General features: G+C 48.1%; 1 protein-coding gene across 1 annotated transcript in view; it reads right to left on the bottom strand.

The window, feature by feature from the left end:
• LOC140428037 (glutamate receptor ionotropic, kainate 1-like) overlaps positions 1–15467 on the bottom strand; it is a 547961-nt gene that overhangs the window by 138961 nt on the left and 393533 nt on the right. Inside the window, exons 7-8 of the mRNA XM_072514019.1 lie at positions 6475–6618; positions 3547–3654 (exon numbers count right to left, since the gene is read on the bottom strand). Of these exons, the coding sequence (XP_072370120.1) occupies positions 3547–3654; positions 6475–6618 (252 nt within the window). The remainder of the gene's footprint in view (positions 1–3546; positions 3655–6474; positions 6619–15467) is intronic.

Raw genomic sequence — 15467 nt, 5'->3', positions numbered from 1 at the left:
GCGGACCCCATACCTGATTCCAAGTGATTGGACTAAGTTCTGATCACTTGGATCAATTTCTCCAATACTGGAGCTGTTCCCTGATCGCTGGGTGGTTCCTAAGTGTCCGTTGGCCTTCCTTTGTCTTGGCTCCTGCTGGCGCCGAGGAGTCTGGCTTGGCCTTGTTTACCTTAACTGTTTCCAATTGTTCCCAGGGATCGCTCATCAGTGTGTAGATGGTTGTTAGTTTCAGTGCTGTCTGGGTTCCTACAAGTTCTGATACATATGAAACTTTGCACCTGCTTGTTTTCCTGCATTTGACTGAATTTCCCTGCATTCTTAGCGGATCTCCATTTTAAAGTCGGGAAGTGGCCAACCCAGGTGGCTACAGCATGGTGGCAGAATGGTTAGCACTGCTGCCTCACAGTGCCAGAGACCTGGGTTCAATTCTGACCTTAGGTAACTGTATGGAGACTGCACAGTCTCTTTGTGTCGCCGTGGGTTTCCTCACACAGTCCAAAGATGCGCAGGTTAGGTTGACTGGCCGTGTTAAATTGCATCCAAAAAGGTTATTTGGGGTTATGGGCATAGGGTGGGGGTGTGGCCCTCGGTAGGGTATTCCTTTGGAGGGTCGGTGCAGACTCGATGAGCTGAATGGCCTCCTTCTGCACTGTGATGCAAGTTAGGATGTGGGCAGCAGAGTTTTGGATGAGTACAAATTTATAGAGGGTGGAAGAAAGTTGACTGCCAGCAGAGCATTAGAATAGTCAAGTCCAAGGGTAACAAAGACATGGGGGGGAGAGGGGTGATGAGGCTGATGGTTTCATCAGAAGATACGCTTAAAGCAGGGGCAATGGTACAGACATGGCCTTGGCGATGGAGTAGTTTTAGACTCAAAAGGATGTCAAGACATGTTCAGCCTCCGATTTACAGGGACCAAGGATAGGGATGGAGAGGTGACCAGAATTTTTGTCCGAGCTCGGTTTATTTAAAAGATGAGGGCGGTGCAGAGCTTTGGACCATGGATAATATTTAGAGGAACAACATTTGAAATGTCACGCACCCACACCCAAAAAACAGCCCGATGGAATATAATTACCTTTTTATGCAGATGGAGTCTCTCACTGGCCCTGCATTCCTCACATGTTTCGACTAATAGCGCAGCTTGATAAATATAAACAAAGAAACAGAAATTCCTAGCTACAGGAGAACTCATCAAATCCTCACCCCTCTCACAAACAACATGGGTAAAGGAGCAATTCAAAAATATTATTTGAGAAAAGAATCTACATGAAGACAAGTGCTTTATGTTTGCTGGTCAGCAAAATAATGGGCGCGATTTCCCCACCGCGTTGCACCTATGGTTTGCACCATGGTGTTGATGCCCTTGGTGATGCTCCTCAGTGACTGGGACAAGCTCCGCAGCACCTCGGCCATTTCCACCTGAGAGCGGGACATGTCCCACAGGTCAGCTTGGTATTGGGTGATATCCCCCAGCGAGGTAGACATTCTGTCGAGACCCTCAGCCATGACTGTCACCGACTGCGGGACGCCTTGGACATCTTCACTAATGGTGCCAATGTCATGCACCAGACTCTCTACTGCGATCGCCACCTCAGTGCCACTCATTGCCGGTGAAATCCCCTGCACCCGTAGCCTCTGGGATTTCTCTAAGCGGCTATGGACTTGCTTGAGTGTCACTGGCATCTCTCTCTGAATGTCCCGGGCGTTCCCTAACGTTCCACAAGTTCAGCATCAGGCTGGGACCCAGCTGGGTTCTGAAATCTAGCAGCCCTCTGTCTCACCTGGGGGTTCCTGCCTCTGCCTGGTTTACATCAGCATCAGTGTGGCCCTCACCAGATTGTGCCCCAGAGGCCTGACATTTCCCACCAAGGCGTGTGTATCTGAGCTGGTGGAGGGTGGGGATGGCAGCTGTGACACGACTATTACGGTAGCATCCTCAAAGCTCTCCTCTGAGATGGTCTCCTGGGAGGCTGGAGAGTGTGCCGCCCAGGATGGGCCGATGTCAACGGCTGGAGGCCCTGCGGGAGAATGGACATGTGGTCAGTGGAAGGGATGGGTCAGTCAGTAGGGCAATAACAACTCATGTTTGACAGTTACTCCGGGTGGAACCCAGTGGCTCCTCACCTCTGCGGCGTCCAACAACCTCCGCATTAGTGACCCCTCTGTCCTCGGCCATACCAGTCACTTCCAGGACATGCTCCTTGAAGGTGATGAGGGTTCTTATGTCCGGCACACCATCGCCAGTCTGGACCCTCTCCTGACGGTTGTGGGAGAGCTTTTCCTGAGGCGATACAGAGAGGGCATCGTTAGCCACACGTATGTTTCGCAGTGGTGAGAGGCGGAGTGTGAATGAAGGGTTGGGGGGGTTTGAAGGGGGAACAGGGTAGACACTCCCGTGGGGGGGGGGGGGGCGGTGGCCTGGGGTCTATGGTGTCCACTCACTTGTGCTTCCCAGTTTAGGTTATTGATCTTCTTCCTGCACTTGCTCAGCCAACTCCAGCCAGCTCACAACAATGGTGTCCAAACGGTTGGCCCCAAGATTCGGAGTTGCAGATCGGCGGAGGCTCCTGGACGCAGTGGAGGCCAGGAGGAATGTTCTGTTCCCCCGAGCGTCCCAGAGGGACAGCCATAGGGCAGATTCCCGGCGTCACATTCCCGGGGCTCACAGCCGCCGCCACCTCATCCTAGGCAGCACTGACTGCCCTATGGCTGCCCCTCTGGGACCCTCGGGGCAACAGGACATTCGTCCTGGTCTCCACTGCGTCTAGGAGCCTCTGCCGATCTGTAACTCCGAATCTTGGGGCCACTCTTCAGGGCACTTCAGTTATGTCACAATGACTAAATTGAGTTGTTTTTAAACCGAGAAACGCAGGCCGTACGCAGAAAGATTTGCAGTTATTTAGTGTATTTCTCGAAGCATTGGACGCATAATAAATTACACTGAAGGAAATTTTGTCTGCGAAGTAGGAATGAAGTGGACACTTTGCAAGATTCCACAAGAGCATTTTGGCAAATTCCAAGTAATATTTTAGGTGGCGTTTATAGAGAATGCATTTTGGCCAGGGCACTGAGGGAACACTCTGCTGTTTGTCTGGTGTCATGGGATATTAACACCCACCTAGACCCCTGAGAGAGACAAACAGAGCTCAATTGAAAGTTTGACCCATGGACAACACCTTTGATAATGCAGTATGCCATGGAGTGTCACTCTTGATAATGTGCTCAAGAACTAAATTGGGTCTTCAACCCGCAATCTGCTGACTTAGAGGTGAGAATGTTACCAATTGAATCAAACTAATATGCGGAGAGCGCATGGTGAATAATAAAAAAATGACCTTGGGTTCTCCGATCACCAACATGAAATTCCTGTCCAGGCATCAAAGATGTCCAGCAATGACAGAAATAGGAATTCCTTTAAGATTACCAAACTTATGCCACAAACGTATCACAATAAGGTGACTGAGAGTGTAATGTTTCTATCAAGCAAAGCATATGACACATCTTTGTCAAGAAGATAATTAGTCAGGGAAAAACTGTGTTTACCTGTTCCAAACCTTCCTCCTTCAGACTTATAATATCCAAATTGAAATCTTTCCGCAGACCATCGGTTTTATTGAAGGTGATGCGTCCTGTTAGGCCATCCCACTGGGTCTAAGGGGCAATATTACAAAAGTAATTAGTCTCACTTCATTTACCACCAGATTGAACAACAGGGTTAGCCAGTCATTTGTATGCATTGTTTGTATCGTGCATAGATCTCCAAATCAGCATCAGTTTACTTAAATTTGCACAGAGGAGTACATTTTAAAACCTCTCCCTTGCAGCTCAGACATTCATGTTCGGAGTGCAAATAGGCAACTGGGGTCCATAGGTCAGCTCACTCAATTTGTATCTTGCTCAATTTTCCAGACATCAATATTTAGCTAGAACACAAAATCATTTTTAAAAATTGCCTGGAATATTCTATGCAAAAGTCATCTCTTTATTCCAGAATATACATTATGTGTATTATGTGTTTTTCCACTCTTATTAACCTATTTTGCCTTAAGAAAAGACTCAGAAAACAAAAAGGTTGTTGCTTTCATCTCAAATGGAATAGAAATAAATGTGTTGAAAAGAGATTTTACTGGCTCCGTTGTACATTACTTTAATGGTCATTAACCCCTTCACTAGCACAGATTAGACAGAGGATTGAACAGAACATATTCTCCATCATATTAACCTATACTTAAGGTTTGAATGCCAGTCACGTAACAGATCAGCACAATATGCCCATAGCACCAGTAGCAAATCACCAGGCTGCCAAATAGCTTAAGCTATTGCTACAAAGCGAATTACTCTTTAACGTGTGACAATGAATATCTTACTTCTTTTGTACAATGAGAATTTTTGAATTCAGATTTTATGTGTTATATGTGATCTGGAGCATGTCTAATGAGGCGAGATCCTATGAGGTTACCGTTGAATCTCGCAAGACTTTTTGTGCTTTGCAAATCTCGTGAGAGGCCTCTCGCATAATTCAACAGCCTCGTCCCGACACAAAGTTGGCTGCAACAAAGCTGTTGAATCGCACCCTCTGTGTATCCTGCAGTCTATAAAACTATGCCTGAGGTGTGTTTGATAATGCTTTTCTACAACAATTCAGAAAAATGTCTACGGATTATTCCTGAGTATCTTGGATTTTGTTAATTCATCCAATGCTGCAATGAAGTAAATTAGATGGACCATTTCACCAAATGGCTTGCAGAAAACAATAACTCCACAGGGTGTGCATTTGTTCAAAGCTCTGTAGGTTATCCAGAATTTCCAGGCCCTTTGTGTTGGGGATTAGTTTGGTTGAGGAGGAGCTGGGGGCAGATAGAAAACCACAGTTGTCAGCCTGATGAGGCCTAACAGCTGCACTCTTGGTTGTCTGCTTTAAGACTTCTATCTGCTTCTAGATACAACCACCAGAAGCCCCTGAGCCCGGGAGATGGTGCTGCTAAATAAAGGGAAGTGACTTTTAAGGTTCTGCGCAACCTCAGTCTGTGGACGGATTAGTGTAAATCCTGCAGCTAGCAATTTTGGGATGCCTCTGCATTTGGATGCCCTCAGAGGAAAGTAAGGATCCCAAATTAAATCACCCCCAGATGCTGGCATAGTTCTTCACATACAGGGGCTGGGATTTTCTGCTGCTGTTCACATCGGGCAATTCAGCAACCGGAGAGGAAAATATGGGGAGAATTGCAAAGTCGCATTTTATATTGATATAATTACACGACGTTGAACATCGAGAACATCATTTAAAACCATTACAACATAATCATCAGGCCTCCACACCCGAATCACCCCCACCCCCCCCCCCCAACCCAAGGTAGAAAATCCATCCACCTTGACAAGACAGCAGAACAGCGTGAATTATAACTGGTCTCCCAAGGCGAGCACCTGGTGAACACGTCGCAGGCAGCTTCGGTTAGTGCAGCATGCATTTGAGAGCGGGTCATGCCCGAGGACTATGGTGGCACTTCCTGGACTGTGCCAGGGGAAGTGCTGGGGGCAGTGCCATGGGGCAGTGGCCAGACAATGCCAGGGGATAGTTCCCATGAGCAGTGCTGCAGAGAATGCCAGGGGCAGTACCAGGGGGAAGTACTGGGGTTGCGGGGTGATTCCAGGGTGAACTCCTTTGTTCTCTCTGTGCTGGAGCGAGCTTTAAAATAATGCCCCAATCCTTGGCTGGCGAAGCTGCTGGCAGGGTGGGCAAATCAGCGGCCGTCCGCTCGCGATACGGTGTGACGCGCGCCTTGACATTTTTTTCAAAGTGTTGGACTATACGGCGGGGAAAGTATCCATTACTGTCTGTCGGTGGCTTCAATGCCACTTTTCCTGTCCGCAATTGGCCTTTGCTGATTTCCGGGAAAATCCCATCCAGGGAATTCCTAATCACAGAAATTCTTGGACAGTGTCGGGACGCTGTAGACCTAATAACAAAACTGTCTACCCTTTTCTGCATTTCCTTTTACTTGGAATCGGAGTGCAATGAAGAGAAAAATCTACTGTAATGTTTGTAATATTATTTACCTACTAATTTACAAAACCTCCTTGAGATATGTTTGTTTTGCCAACTTCTTTTGTTATTTGCTTCCTAAAATCTCTCCTTCCAGTTACATTGGAAAGTATTACTTTGTTTCGTCTCCCAATATGTTTGGTTATGAGACAACTGAAGTCAATGGAAATGAAGAATGGGAGGTCAGCATACCTGTTGCGTTTTGGCATGTTGGCAAACCATGATAGCAGTATTGTCAGTACTCTACCTTAAATAAGCATGTAATTTAATAATCTTGGGTATTCTTTATTTCTCTGTATGTAATACAAGGTATACCAATATACAGTTGTCCCACTGTGTCTGATCCTGTAACTAGTTAAACATGGACACTGAGGTGGAAAATAAATGTGCACAGAAGATAAATCACTGGAGATAAATAGTTCACTTGCCTCTTTGATAAGTTTCATAAACCTGGATCCAAAACGCCATGGCTTGTGCCGGTGACACTGCAAAGAGCTGACTGTCATTTGAAATGCTTTTCGGAAAGCTACAGATACCACGTACACTGCATCATACATCAGGGCTGCATCTGTCTGCCAGAAAATAGCAAACCAGCATTTCAGTGGCATATCTGAATCAAAGAGTCAACGCTGGATTTAAAGATATAACCAGAATACAGAGACAGTTAAAGAGAATTATTGCCATTCAGCTGACTCTGATTGTACACATTATTTAGATATTCCTTTATTCTATGAGGAATATATTCTTCATGTGAAATATTATATGACTACCCGCCCCCTCTATTAAAAGGTCAGAAGTGGAAATGCTCACTTATGATTGCATAATATTTAGTATAATTTGCAACTCTTCAGATAATGAAGCAGTCAAAATATCCAGACTTAGGCTGATAAGGGGCAAGGAACATTTATGCCACAGAAGTACCAGGCAATGACCACCTCCAACAAGAGAGAATCTAGCCATTTCCAATTGACATTCAATGGCATTACTAACAACAATGTGAATGTACCTCAACACCAGATGGATTGCACTGGTTCAAGAAAGCAGCTCGCCACCATCACCTCAAGGGAAATTAGAGGTGTGTAATAAATGCTGACCTAGCCAGTCATGCACACATCCCATGGAAGAATTTTTTAAAAAAAATTTGTAAGTTGTCCTGTAATTAACAAATAATGTAATCATTTTACTGAAAGGCAAATCTTCCACATGTTAATGAGGTACAGCAGCTCTTTCACAAGTATTCCATCATGGAGCAAACTGTCTAGACGCCCCACATTGCCAATGAGATACTCTGCTAGAACTCTGTAACCCGAAAGGTTTAACCTTGCTGCTGACCATAGTTCATAATGGTCAAGTTAACACTTTTTGAATGTTTTTGTGAGTTTCATGCTCAGCATTTTGAAGGATGTGGGGGACAGAGCACCTTCTCATTTCTAGACCCTCCTATCAGTGTGAACCACTAGCCAATCAGGAGAGGATGGTTAGATGGTTAGAGTAAAATTTCCTCTACTCTGTCCCGATAAAATAATTTAAATACACATGTAAAAGAGAGCTCCCTATTGCATCAGTCTGACACTTCCCCACTTCCCACACATTGTAGTCATTCATCAAGAAGTCCAAGATCAAGTATTGAAGGACCTAATGCAGAGTTAAGTCCTCTATACTGAGGGCATCAGTATGACATGAGTACCCTCACCACACCACTTGGAATGCTTCCATTCCCCGAATGCCACCACTACGGCAGCGTGGAGAGTTCGGCAGGAACACAAAAATTGATTTTATGTCATTGTGACTTTCCGGGAGGATCTTCTGCTGGTGGGTGCCATAGTGGATCAGGAAACCCGCTGGTGGGTGTCATGGCGGATACGGAAACCCGCTGGTGGGTGCCATAGTGGATCAGGAAACCCGCTGGTGGGTGCCATAGTGGATCAGGAAACCCGCTGGTGGGTGCCATAGTGGATCAGGAAACCCGCTGGTGGGTGCCATGGCGGATACGGAAATCCGCTGGTGGGTGCTATGGCGGATCAGGAAACCCGCTGGTGGGTGCTATGGCGGATCAGGAAACCCGCTGGTGGGTGCTATGGTGGATCAGGAAACCCGCTGGTGGGTGCCATGGCGGATACGGAAACCCGCTGGTGGGTGCTATGGCGGATCAGGAAACCCGCTGGTGGGTGCTATGGTGGATCAGGAAACCCACTGGTGGGTGTCATGGCGGAAACGGAAACCCGCTGGTGGGTGCCATGGCGGATACGGAAACCCGCTGGTGGGTGCTATGGTGGATCAGGAAACCCGCTGGTGGGTGCCATGGCGGATACGGAAACCCGCTGGTGGGTGCCATGGCGGATACGGAAACCCGCTGGTGGGTGCCATGGCGGATACGGAAACCCGCTGGTGGGTGCTATGGTGGATCAGGAAACCCGCTGGTGGGTGCCATGGCGGATACGGAAACCCGCTGGTGGGTGCTATGGTGGATCAGGAAACACATTGGTGGGTGCCATGGCGGATCAGGAAACCCGCTGGTGGGTGCCATAGTGGATCAGGAAACCCGCTGGTGGGTGCCATGGTGGATACGGAAACCCGCTGGTGGGTGCTATGGTGGATCAGGAAACACATTGGTGGGTGCCATGGCGGATCAGGAAACCCGCTGGTGGGTGTCATGGCGGATACGGAAACCCGCTGGTGGGTGCCATGGCGGATACGGAAACCCGCTGGTGGGTGCTATGGTGGATCAGGAAACCCGCTGGTGGGTGCCATGGCGGATACGGAAACCCGCTGGTGGGTGCCATGGCGGATACGGAAACCCGCTGGTGGGTGTCATGGCAGATCAGGAAACCCGCTGGTGGGTGTCATGGCAGATCAGGAAACCCACTGGTGGGTGTCATGGCGGATCAGGAAACCCGCTGGTGGGTGCCATGGCGGATCAGGAAACCCACTGGTGGGTGCTATGGTGGATCAGGAAACCCACTGGTGGGTGCCATAGTGGATCAGGAAACCCGCTGGTGGGTGCCATAGTGGATCAGGAAACCCGCTGGTGGGTGCCATGGCAGATCAGGAAACCCGCTGACATGCATCGGATTTGCATTCATCTAATGGGATGCAGATGAAGGCTCAACAACAATCTTACCCCCACTCCCATTTCTCTGCGTGCCAGCAGGAAAGCAGTCCGGTCCAGAGCACATTTGGATTAACGTGGTGCACAGAAGGCAGGACTTAGCTGAAGAATGCTTGGAGCTGCCTCTGGAGTCTGTAATGGAGGCCGTCAGTGACCGCAAACTGTGGAACACCACAACAGGGGTGTGAGGAGTATCTATCAGCTTCAGTGTCATTGAGCAGGTCCACCTTCCAGCCTCAGAGTGTTCCTAGAAATCCAATTCATGTTTCTGGATGTTCACCTTCGTTTTTCAAAGGTGTGTCAGTGATGGTTTTGATATGGCACCGAGATCCGATGGTGGGATGTATGCAATCAAGGCTGCTCCACCAGGGAATGTGGCATTAAACCCTTGGATGCATAATTAATGAAGTTAGGTGCAGAAGATATGGTTTCCTGTCAGCCTCTGCAGCGGGAAACACTCCCCACCCCATCCCTACCCTGCCACAGGACCTAGACCCACGTCAGAGCATTCCATCCACCATCTTTATGTCCATTGTCTGCAGGGGGTTAAATGCTAGCATGGTGCATACACCGTGGCCAACCAGGTCCAATGGGCTACATAGTGGCCCTGGCCTGCACTGCAGCCCCTGCCCCCGCACGTCCCCTTCCCCCCCTCCCTCCTGCCCCATTCCCACATCCACCCCAGCCATTCCCCCTAGCACTTTGCCCTCCGCACCGCACCCCTTGCCCTGTCAGTGCGTGGCACCCGTCCCTGCCAGCAGGGGTACAGGTAGCTTGCCCTATCCATGCCGGCGGTACGTTCCACAGCCCTGGTCCGGCGTCCCCCTGTAGGGGCCACTGTGGGTGTCCCCATTGGGTGGGTCACATGATGTTCCACTGGCAGGCGGTGCCCGGTTGTTGGGGGGTGTCGGTGGGGTGGGGTCGGGTGCACCGGGTGTTGGGGTAGGGGCACCCATAAGGCCGGTGTTACTCAATGCAACCACAGGCCACTGTTGGCAGTGGTCAATGGGTGCACAGCAAGATGCCTTGCAGGCTACAGCAGTGACGGTCCATGCCTGGACACGCCGGTCCCGGGGGGCACCCCAACCCCAGGGCCCTCCCCTGGTCACCCCCATCACCCCCCGCTACGCCCCCCCCTCTCCCTCCCAGCAGATGCGCCTCCTAAACAGCCTGCCAGTGGCAGGTCTGGCAACCCAAGGTCGCACCCCTGGGAACATGTCCTATCTCCTCTCTCTCCCCCAGCAGCCACCTCGCCGTCGGTAATTCCTCCTGGCGGAGGCGGAGTATCGTGGAGGCCCCAGGGTCATGCCCGTTAATATGCCAACGGCGTGTACGTGCGGAGTAGAATGCATTGACGCCGCTATCGAGGCGTCGAAGCCTGGAACTGCCCACAATTTCCACTTTACACACGATAATCCACCCAATCAGGTTTCCCGATTCCAGCGTCACTGGCCTGAGGACTCCGCTCCAGGTGTTTTCAAATCAGTACGAGTTACTGCATCAAATTATAAAATGTGAACTGAGTATGCATCTTTTGGGTGGTCCATATCTAAAATCAGCACCAATACTGTCTGCAGCCAGCACTGGTCATTTGGTTTACAGATTTTCAATTTTTGTTCCAAATTTGAGCCCTATAGCAAGCACTTGACAGGCTTCCACAACACTTAAGAGATAGCCCCTTTATGACCTTGGACTATCCCAAAACACTTTACATCCAAGTGAAGTACTTTTCAAGTGAAGGTGGAAAATGTGGCAGCTAATTTGCACACTGCAAGACACCACAGGTAATCAGAGTCATCAGCAAGACCTTGGGTGTGGCTACACTAAGCCACACGTGCGAAGCAGCCACATATTTTTTGGCTTCAAAGAGTCACTGTTGGTAATCATCAAGCCCTGAAAAATTACTGTCCTATTCAAACAAATAGGTCACCTTAACCTCTTGAGTCTGGGGACAGTGGCATTTAAAGCAGAATCGAAACAATTGCCAATCCAGCAATCATTGTAAGGAGTTGCAACTGCTCCACACCCGTTCAGAGTCAAAACATATGTACAGTCATATATTTTTTTTAATTTTCCTGTAAATATTTGTGGCCCCATGGTCATTCTCTCTCATGGGATAAGAATACTACTTCAGTTTCGCAATGTACCCAAGGAATCTTTGCTTGAACTATGACCCAAAATCGGATCAAAAAAGTATGAAAAATAACATTTGTAATGATTCAATACCAACACAATTAAAATTCTGTCTGACACTCACAGATTGTTTCTGCTCCCACACTCCAATGAGCCACACAAGTTAAAACCAAAAGTGTTGCAAATCACTCCTACTGACCATTGAATCAAACAGGTGCTTTGTGCTACAGATCTCAGTCAGCTCCCCAATAGTAATTTGGTCCACTTGACAATAGAAGGATATTTGAAATCACAATACTCAATAGCTATAAAAATGCCTGAGCGACAGCAAATGAACTTTGAACATTTTAGTTTCTTTCTTGCTCTGTGCAGTCAAGGATAATGGCTTGAGGGCAAAATGAGCTCAGCCCTTCTGTCCCTCTCAGTCAAATAGTTTGCCAATACTTCTTGTTCAGCCTCATCGACGAGGAATGACATGTGGGGGAGGACCCACAGGGCAGCCCGTGGCCATGAACAATGTTCAGCAAAAGTCAGCACCTCCCGCAGTGGAGATTGGAAAGGAAAAAACTATCCTAGAGAGAGAAAAAAAAACAACTCTGCAAATTCCCTTTGGTCAAAAGTCTAAATTATTGCTAGAAATTCTCAACATCAACTTCAAGATGGCTCATTTAAAAAATATATATTTAATTTACGGAGAAGAGACAAAATTGATGTAAGTAAATAGCACTCAGCTACAACTCCTGCATGGGGGACTGATAAATAAGGTAAGAGCACATGGAATCCAAGCTAACTTGGCAAGTTGGATCTAAAACTGGTTTAATGGTAGGAGACAGCAGCCGTGATTCTCCGAGCCTCCGCCTCGAAATCGCGCTTGGCAATCGGGTCGGACGCCTTCCCACATACGGTAGCATAGTGGTTAGCACAGTAGCTTCACAGCTCCAGGGTCCCAGGTTCGATTCCCGGCAGGGGTCACTGTCAGTGCGGAGTCTGCACGTTCTCCCCGTGTCTGCGTGGGTTTTCTCTGGATGCTCCGGTTTCTTCCCATAGTCCAAAGATGTGTAGGTTAGGTGGATTGGTCATGCTACATTACCCTTAGGTAAAGGTTAAGTGGGGTTACTGGGTTGCGGACACAGGGTGGAGGTGTGGGATTGAGTAGGGTACTCTTTCCAAGAGCTGGTGCAGACTCGATGGGCTAAATGGGCTCCTTCTGCACTGTAAATTCTATGATTCTCGGCGGACGGTCAGTCGCATGAGCGCGGTCGACGCGGCGCCAGTCAGGGGGCATTAAAAGCGGCCCCCGCGGCGATTCTCTGCTGGCAGCTGGCCGAGTTCCCGAGTTAGAACCCGAGTGTGGTTCTAACATGGTTCACCCGGCGGGCACTCGGAGTGGCAGCTGCCGCGGCAGCCCTGGCGGGGGGTGGGGTGCTCAGTCACCGGGAGGAGGGTCCAATAGGATGGCCAGGATTTTGAAGGGGGCCACCGATTGGCAGGCCTGCACGATCTGGGGGGGGGGGGGCCTATTTTATGGGGACCCGCCTGCTGTGTGGGTCCACCATGTTGCGCGGACCTGCGGCCGGAAGTGCAGAGCCCTCTATCGGCTGCCGGAGCTGAACGGAGCACCCCGGCACCCTGCTGGCCCCCTTCAGGTAAGTGAATCGCTGGGCCAAGGAGCCTGTCGACGCCGGCGTGAAACGCTCTGGTGTTTACGCTGGCGCCAACACTTAGCTGCCGTTTCAGAGAATTCCAGCCCCGGGGTGGTGGTAAAAGGATGTTTGTCTGATTGGAGGACGGTGTCCACTGGTGTCCCACAGGGATCAGTGTTAGGTCACTTATTGTTTGTGATATACATAAACAATGATAATAATCGCTTATTGTCGCAAGTCGGCTTCAATGAAGTTACTGTGAAAAGCTCCTAGTCACCACATTCCGGCGCCTGTTCGGGGAGGCTGGTACGGGAATTGAACCCGCTGTGCTAAACCAGCCCCTATATAGATGACAATGTGTGGGGGGTGATATGTAAGTTTGCAGATGACACGAAGATTGGCAAGGTGTTTAACAGTTAGGAAAAAGGTCTTAGGCTGCAGAAAAATATAAACAGGTCGGTCAGATGGGGAGCTCAGTGGCAGATGGAATTTAACCCTGAAAAATGTGAGGTATGCACTTTGGAAGGAGTAACAAGACACGGGAGGACTCAGTGAATCGCAGGAAGGTCAGAGGAACAGAGCAATCTTGGGGTGCTTGTCCACAGATCCTTGAAGGTGGCAGGACATGTTAATATTTTCGTTAAGAAGGGATACAGGGCATCTACATTGTCATGACATAGATTATAAGAGTACTTATAAGCTGGAGTAGTGTGTGCAGTTCTGGTTACCTCACTATAGGAAGGATGTGATTGCGCTGGTGAGTGTGCAGAGGAGGTTCACCAGAATGTTGCCTGGGATGGAGCATTTGAGTTATGAAGAGAGGCTGGATAGACTCAGGTTGTTTCCTTTAGAGCCGAGAAGGCTGAGGGAGGACCTGATTGAGGTGTATAAGATTATAAGGGGTATGGACAGAATGGGTAGGAAGCAGCTGTTCCCCTTATTGAAGGGTCAATAACGATAGAGCTTAATTTTAATGTGAAGGGCAGAAGATTTAGAGGGGATTTGAGGATAAATATTTTCAGCCAGAGGGTAGTGGGAGTCTGGAATATACTGTCTGGGAGGGTAATAGAGGCACGAAACCTCACAACCTTGAAAAAGTATGTGGATACGCACTTGAAATGCTGTAACATTCAAGGCTATGGGCCAAGTGCTGGAAAGGAGGATTACTGTAGATTTAGTGTAGTTTTGTAGGTGCAGACTTGATGGACCAAAGAGTCGCTTCTGTACTATATGACACTATGACTCTTATGAAAATATACGTGATAGATATCCAGAAACTCTGACACAGAATGACATTTGCTCATATCCAATTAATTTTGATAAATAAATATGTCTGATATATATGGTTGCTATGGGTACCCACTGAAATGTTATTGCTGTAGTGATAGTTATTTGATTTTATGAAATTCTTGCCTGCAAATCTATGAACAGACAGAGGTTTACTTTGAATTTCATATTTTCTTGTCTGAAAAGCTTTATTCCAATTTTATATGGGAAATCTGTACGTTTACAGCTCAATATGTAGGTAACGAAAGTGTGACCCGAGGGATTGTAACATAGATCCCTTGGTGTTTGTAGTAGGTACACATGGGCTGGATTCTTCCGCCCCACCCACTGCAAGATCGTCACGGGCGGGGCGCAGACCACGTAAAGGTTCATTGACCTCGGGCAGGAATTTACGGTCAAAGGGCAGGCGCAGCCAAAGACTCCCACCCATAACGAGTGATCTGTGTATGATATAGAACAGTGAAAAAAAAATCAATCGACATGATTTTAACATTCAGCAAAATAGGTGATAGCAATTCACCCCTGCCAGTAAAAAATAAAATCAGATTAATGTGTTGTACTAAAAAAGGAATGGGTAACAATGACTCCTCTTAAATAACACATTTAACGTGATAAAATGTCCCAAGGCACTCCACAGGAGCATTATTAAACAAAGTTGGACACAAAAATGGAGATATTACATCAGATCACCAAAGGTTTGGCCAAAGAGCTAGGTATTAAGCAGTGCCTTAAAGGAAGAAAGTAAGGCAGTGAAGGAGAAAGGTGTACGGAGGGTATTCCAGAGCTTGGGGCCTAAGTATCTGAAGGCTCGGCTTTAATTGCTCCACTGGTAGAACAACCAAAATCAGGATGCAACAAGAATGGAAGGAGTGCAAATATCTTAGAAGGTTGTTGGACTCGAAGAGATTACAGAGATAGGGAAGGGGGAGGCCATGTGGGGATTTCAAAAGAAGGATGAGAATTTCAAAATCAAGTTGCATGACCGACAACTGGTTTAGGTCAACAAGCACAGGGGTGATAGGGGAATGGGATTGGTACATGTTAGGATATGAATAGTTGGGCTTTGGATAACCTCAACTTTACGGAGAGTACAATGTGGGAGACCAGTCAGGAGTGCATTGAAATAGTCAAGACGTGGAGATGCCGGTGCTGGACTGGGGTGGGCACAGGAAGGAGCCTCACACCAGGTTAAAGTCCAACAGGTTTATTTGAAATCACAAGCTTTTGGAGCACTGCTCCTTCGTCAAGT

This window comes from Scyliorhinus torazame, chromosome 8 (assembly GCF_047496885.1).
Source record: "Scyliorhinus torazame isolate Kashiwa2021f chromosome 8, sScyTor2.1, whole genome shotgun sequence".
NCBI classification, from domain to species: domain Eukaryota; kingdom Metazoa; phylum Chordata; class Chondrichthyes; order Carcharhiniformes; family Scyliorhinidae; genus Scyliorhinus; species Scyliorhinus torazame.
This window is presented reverse-complemented; position numbering and strand designations above follow the sequence as displayed.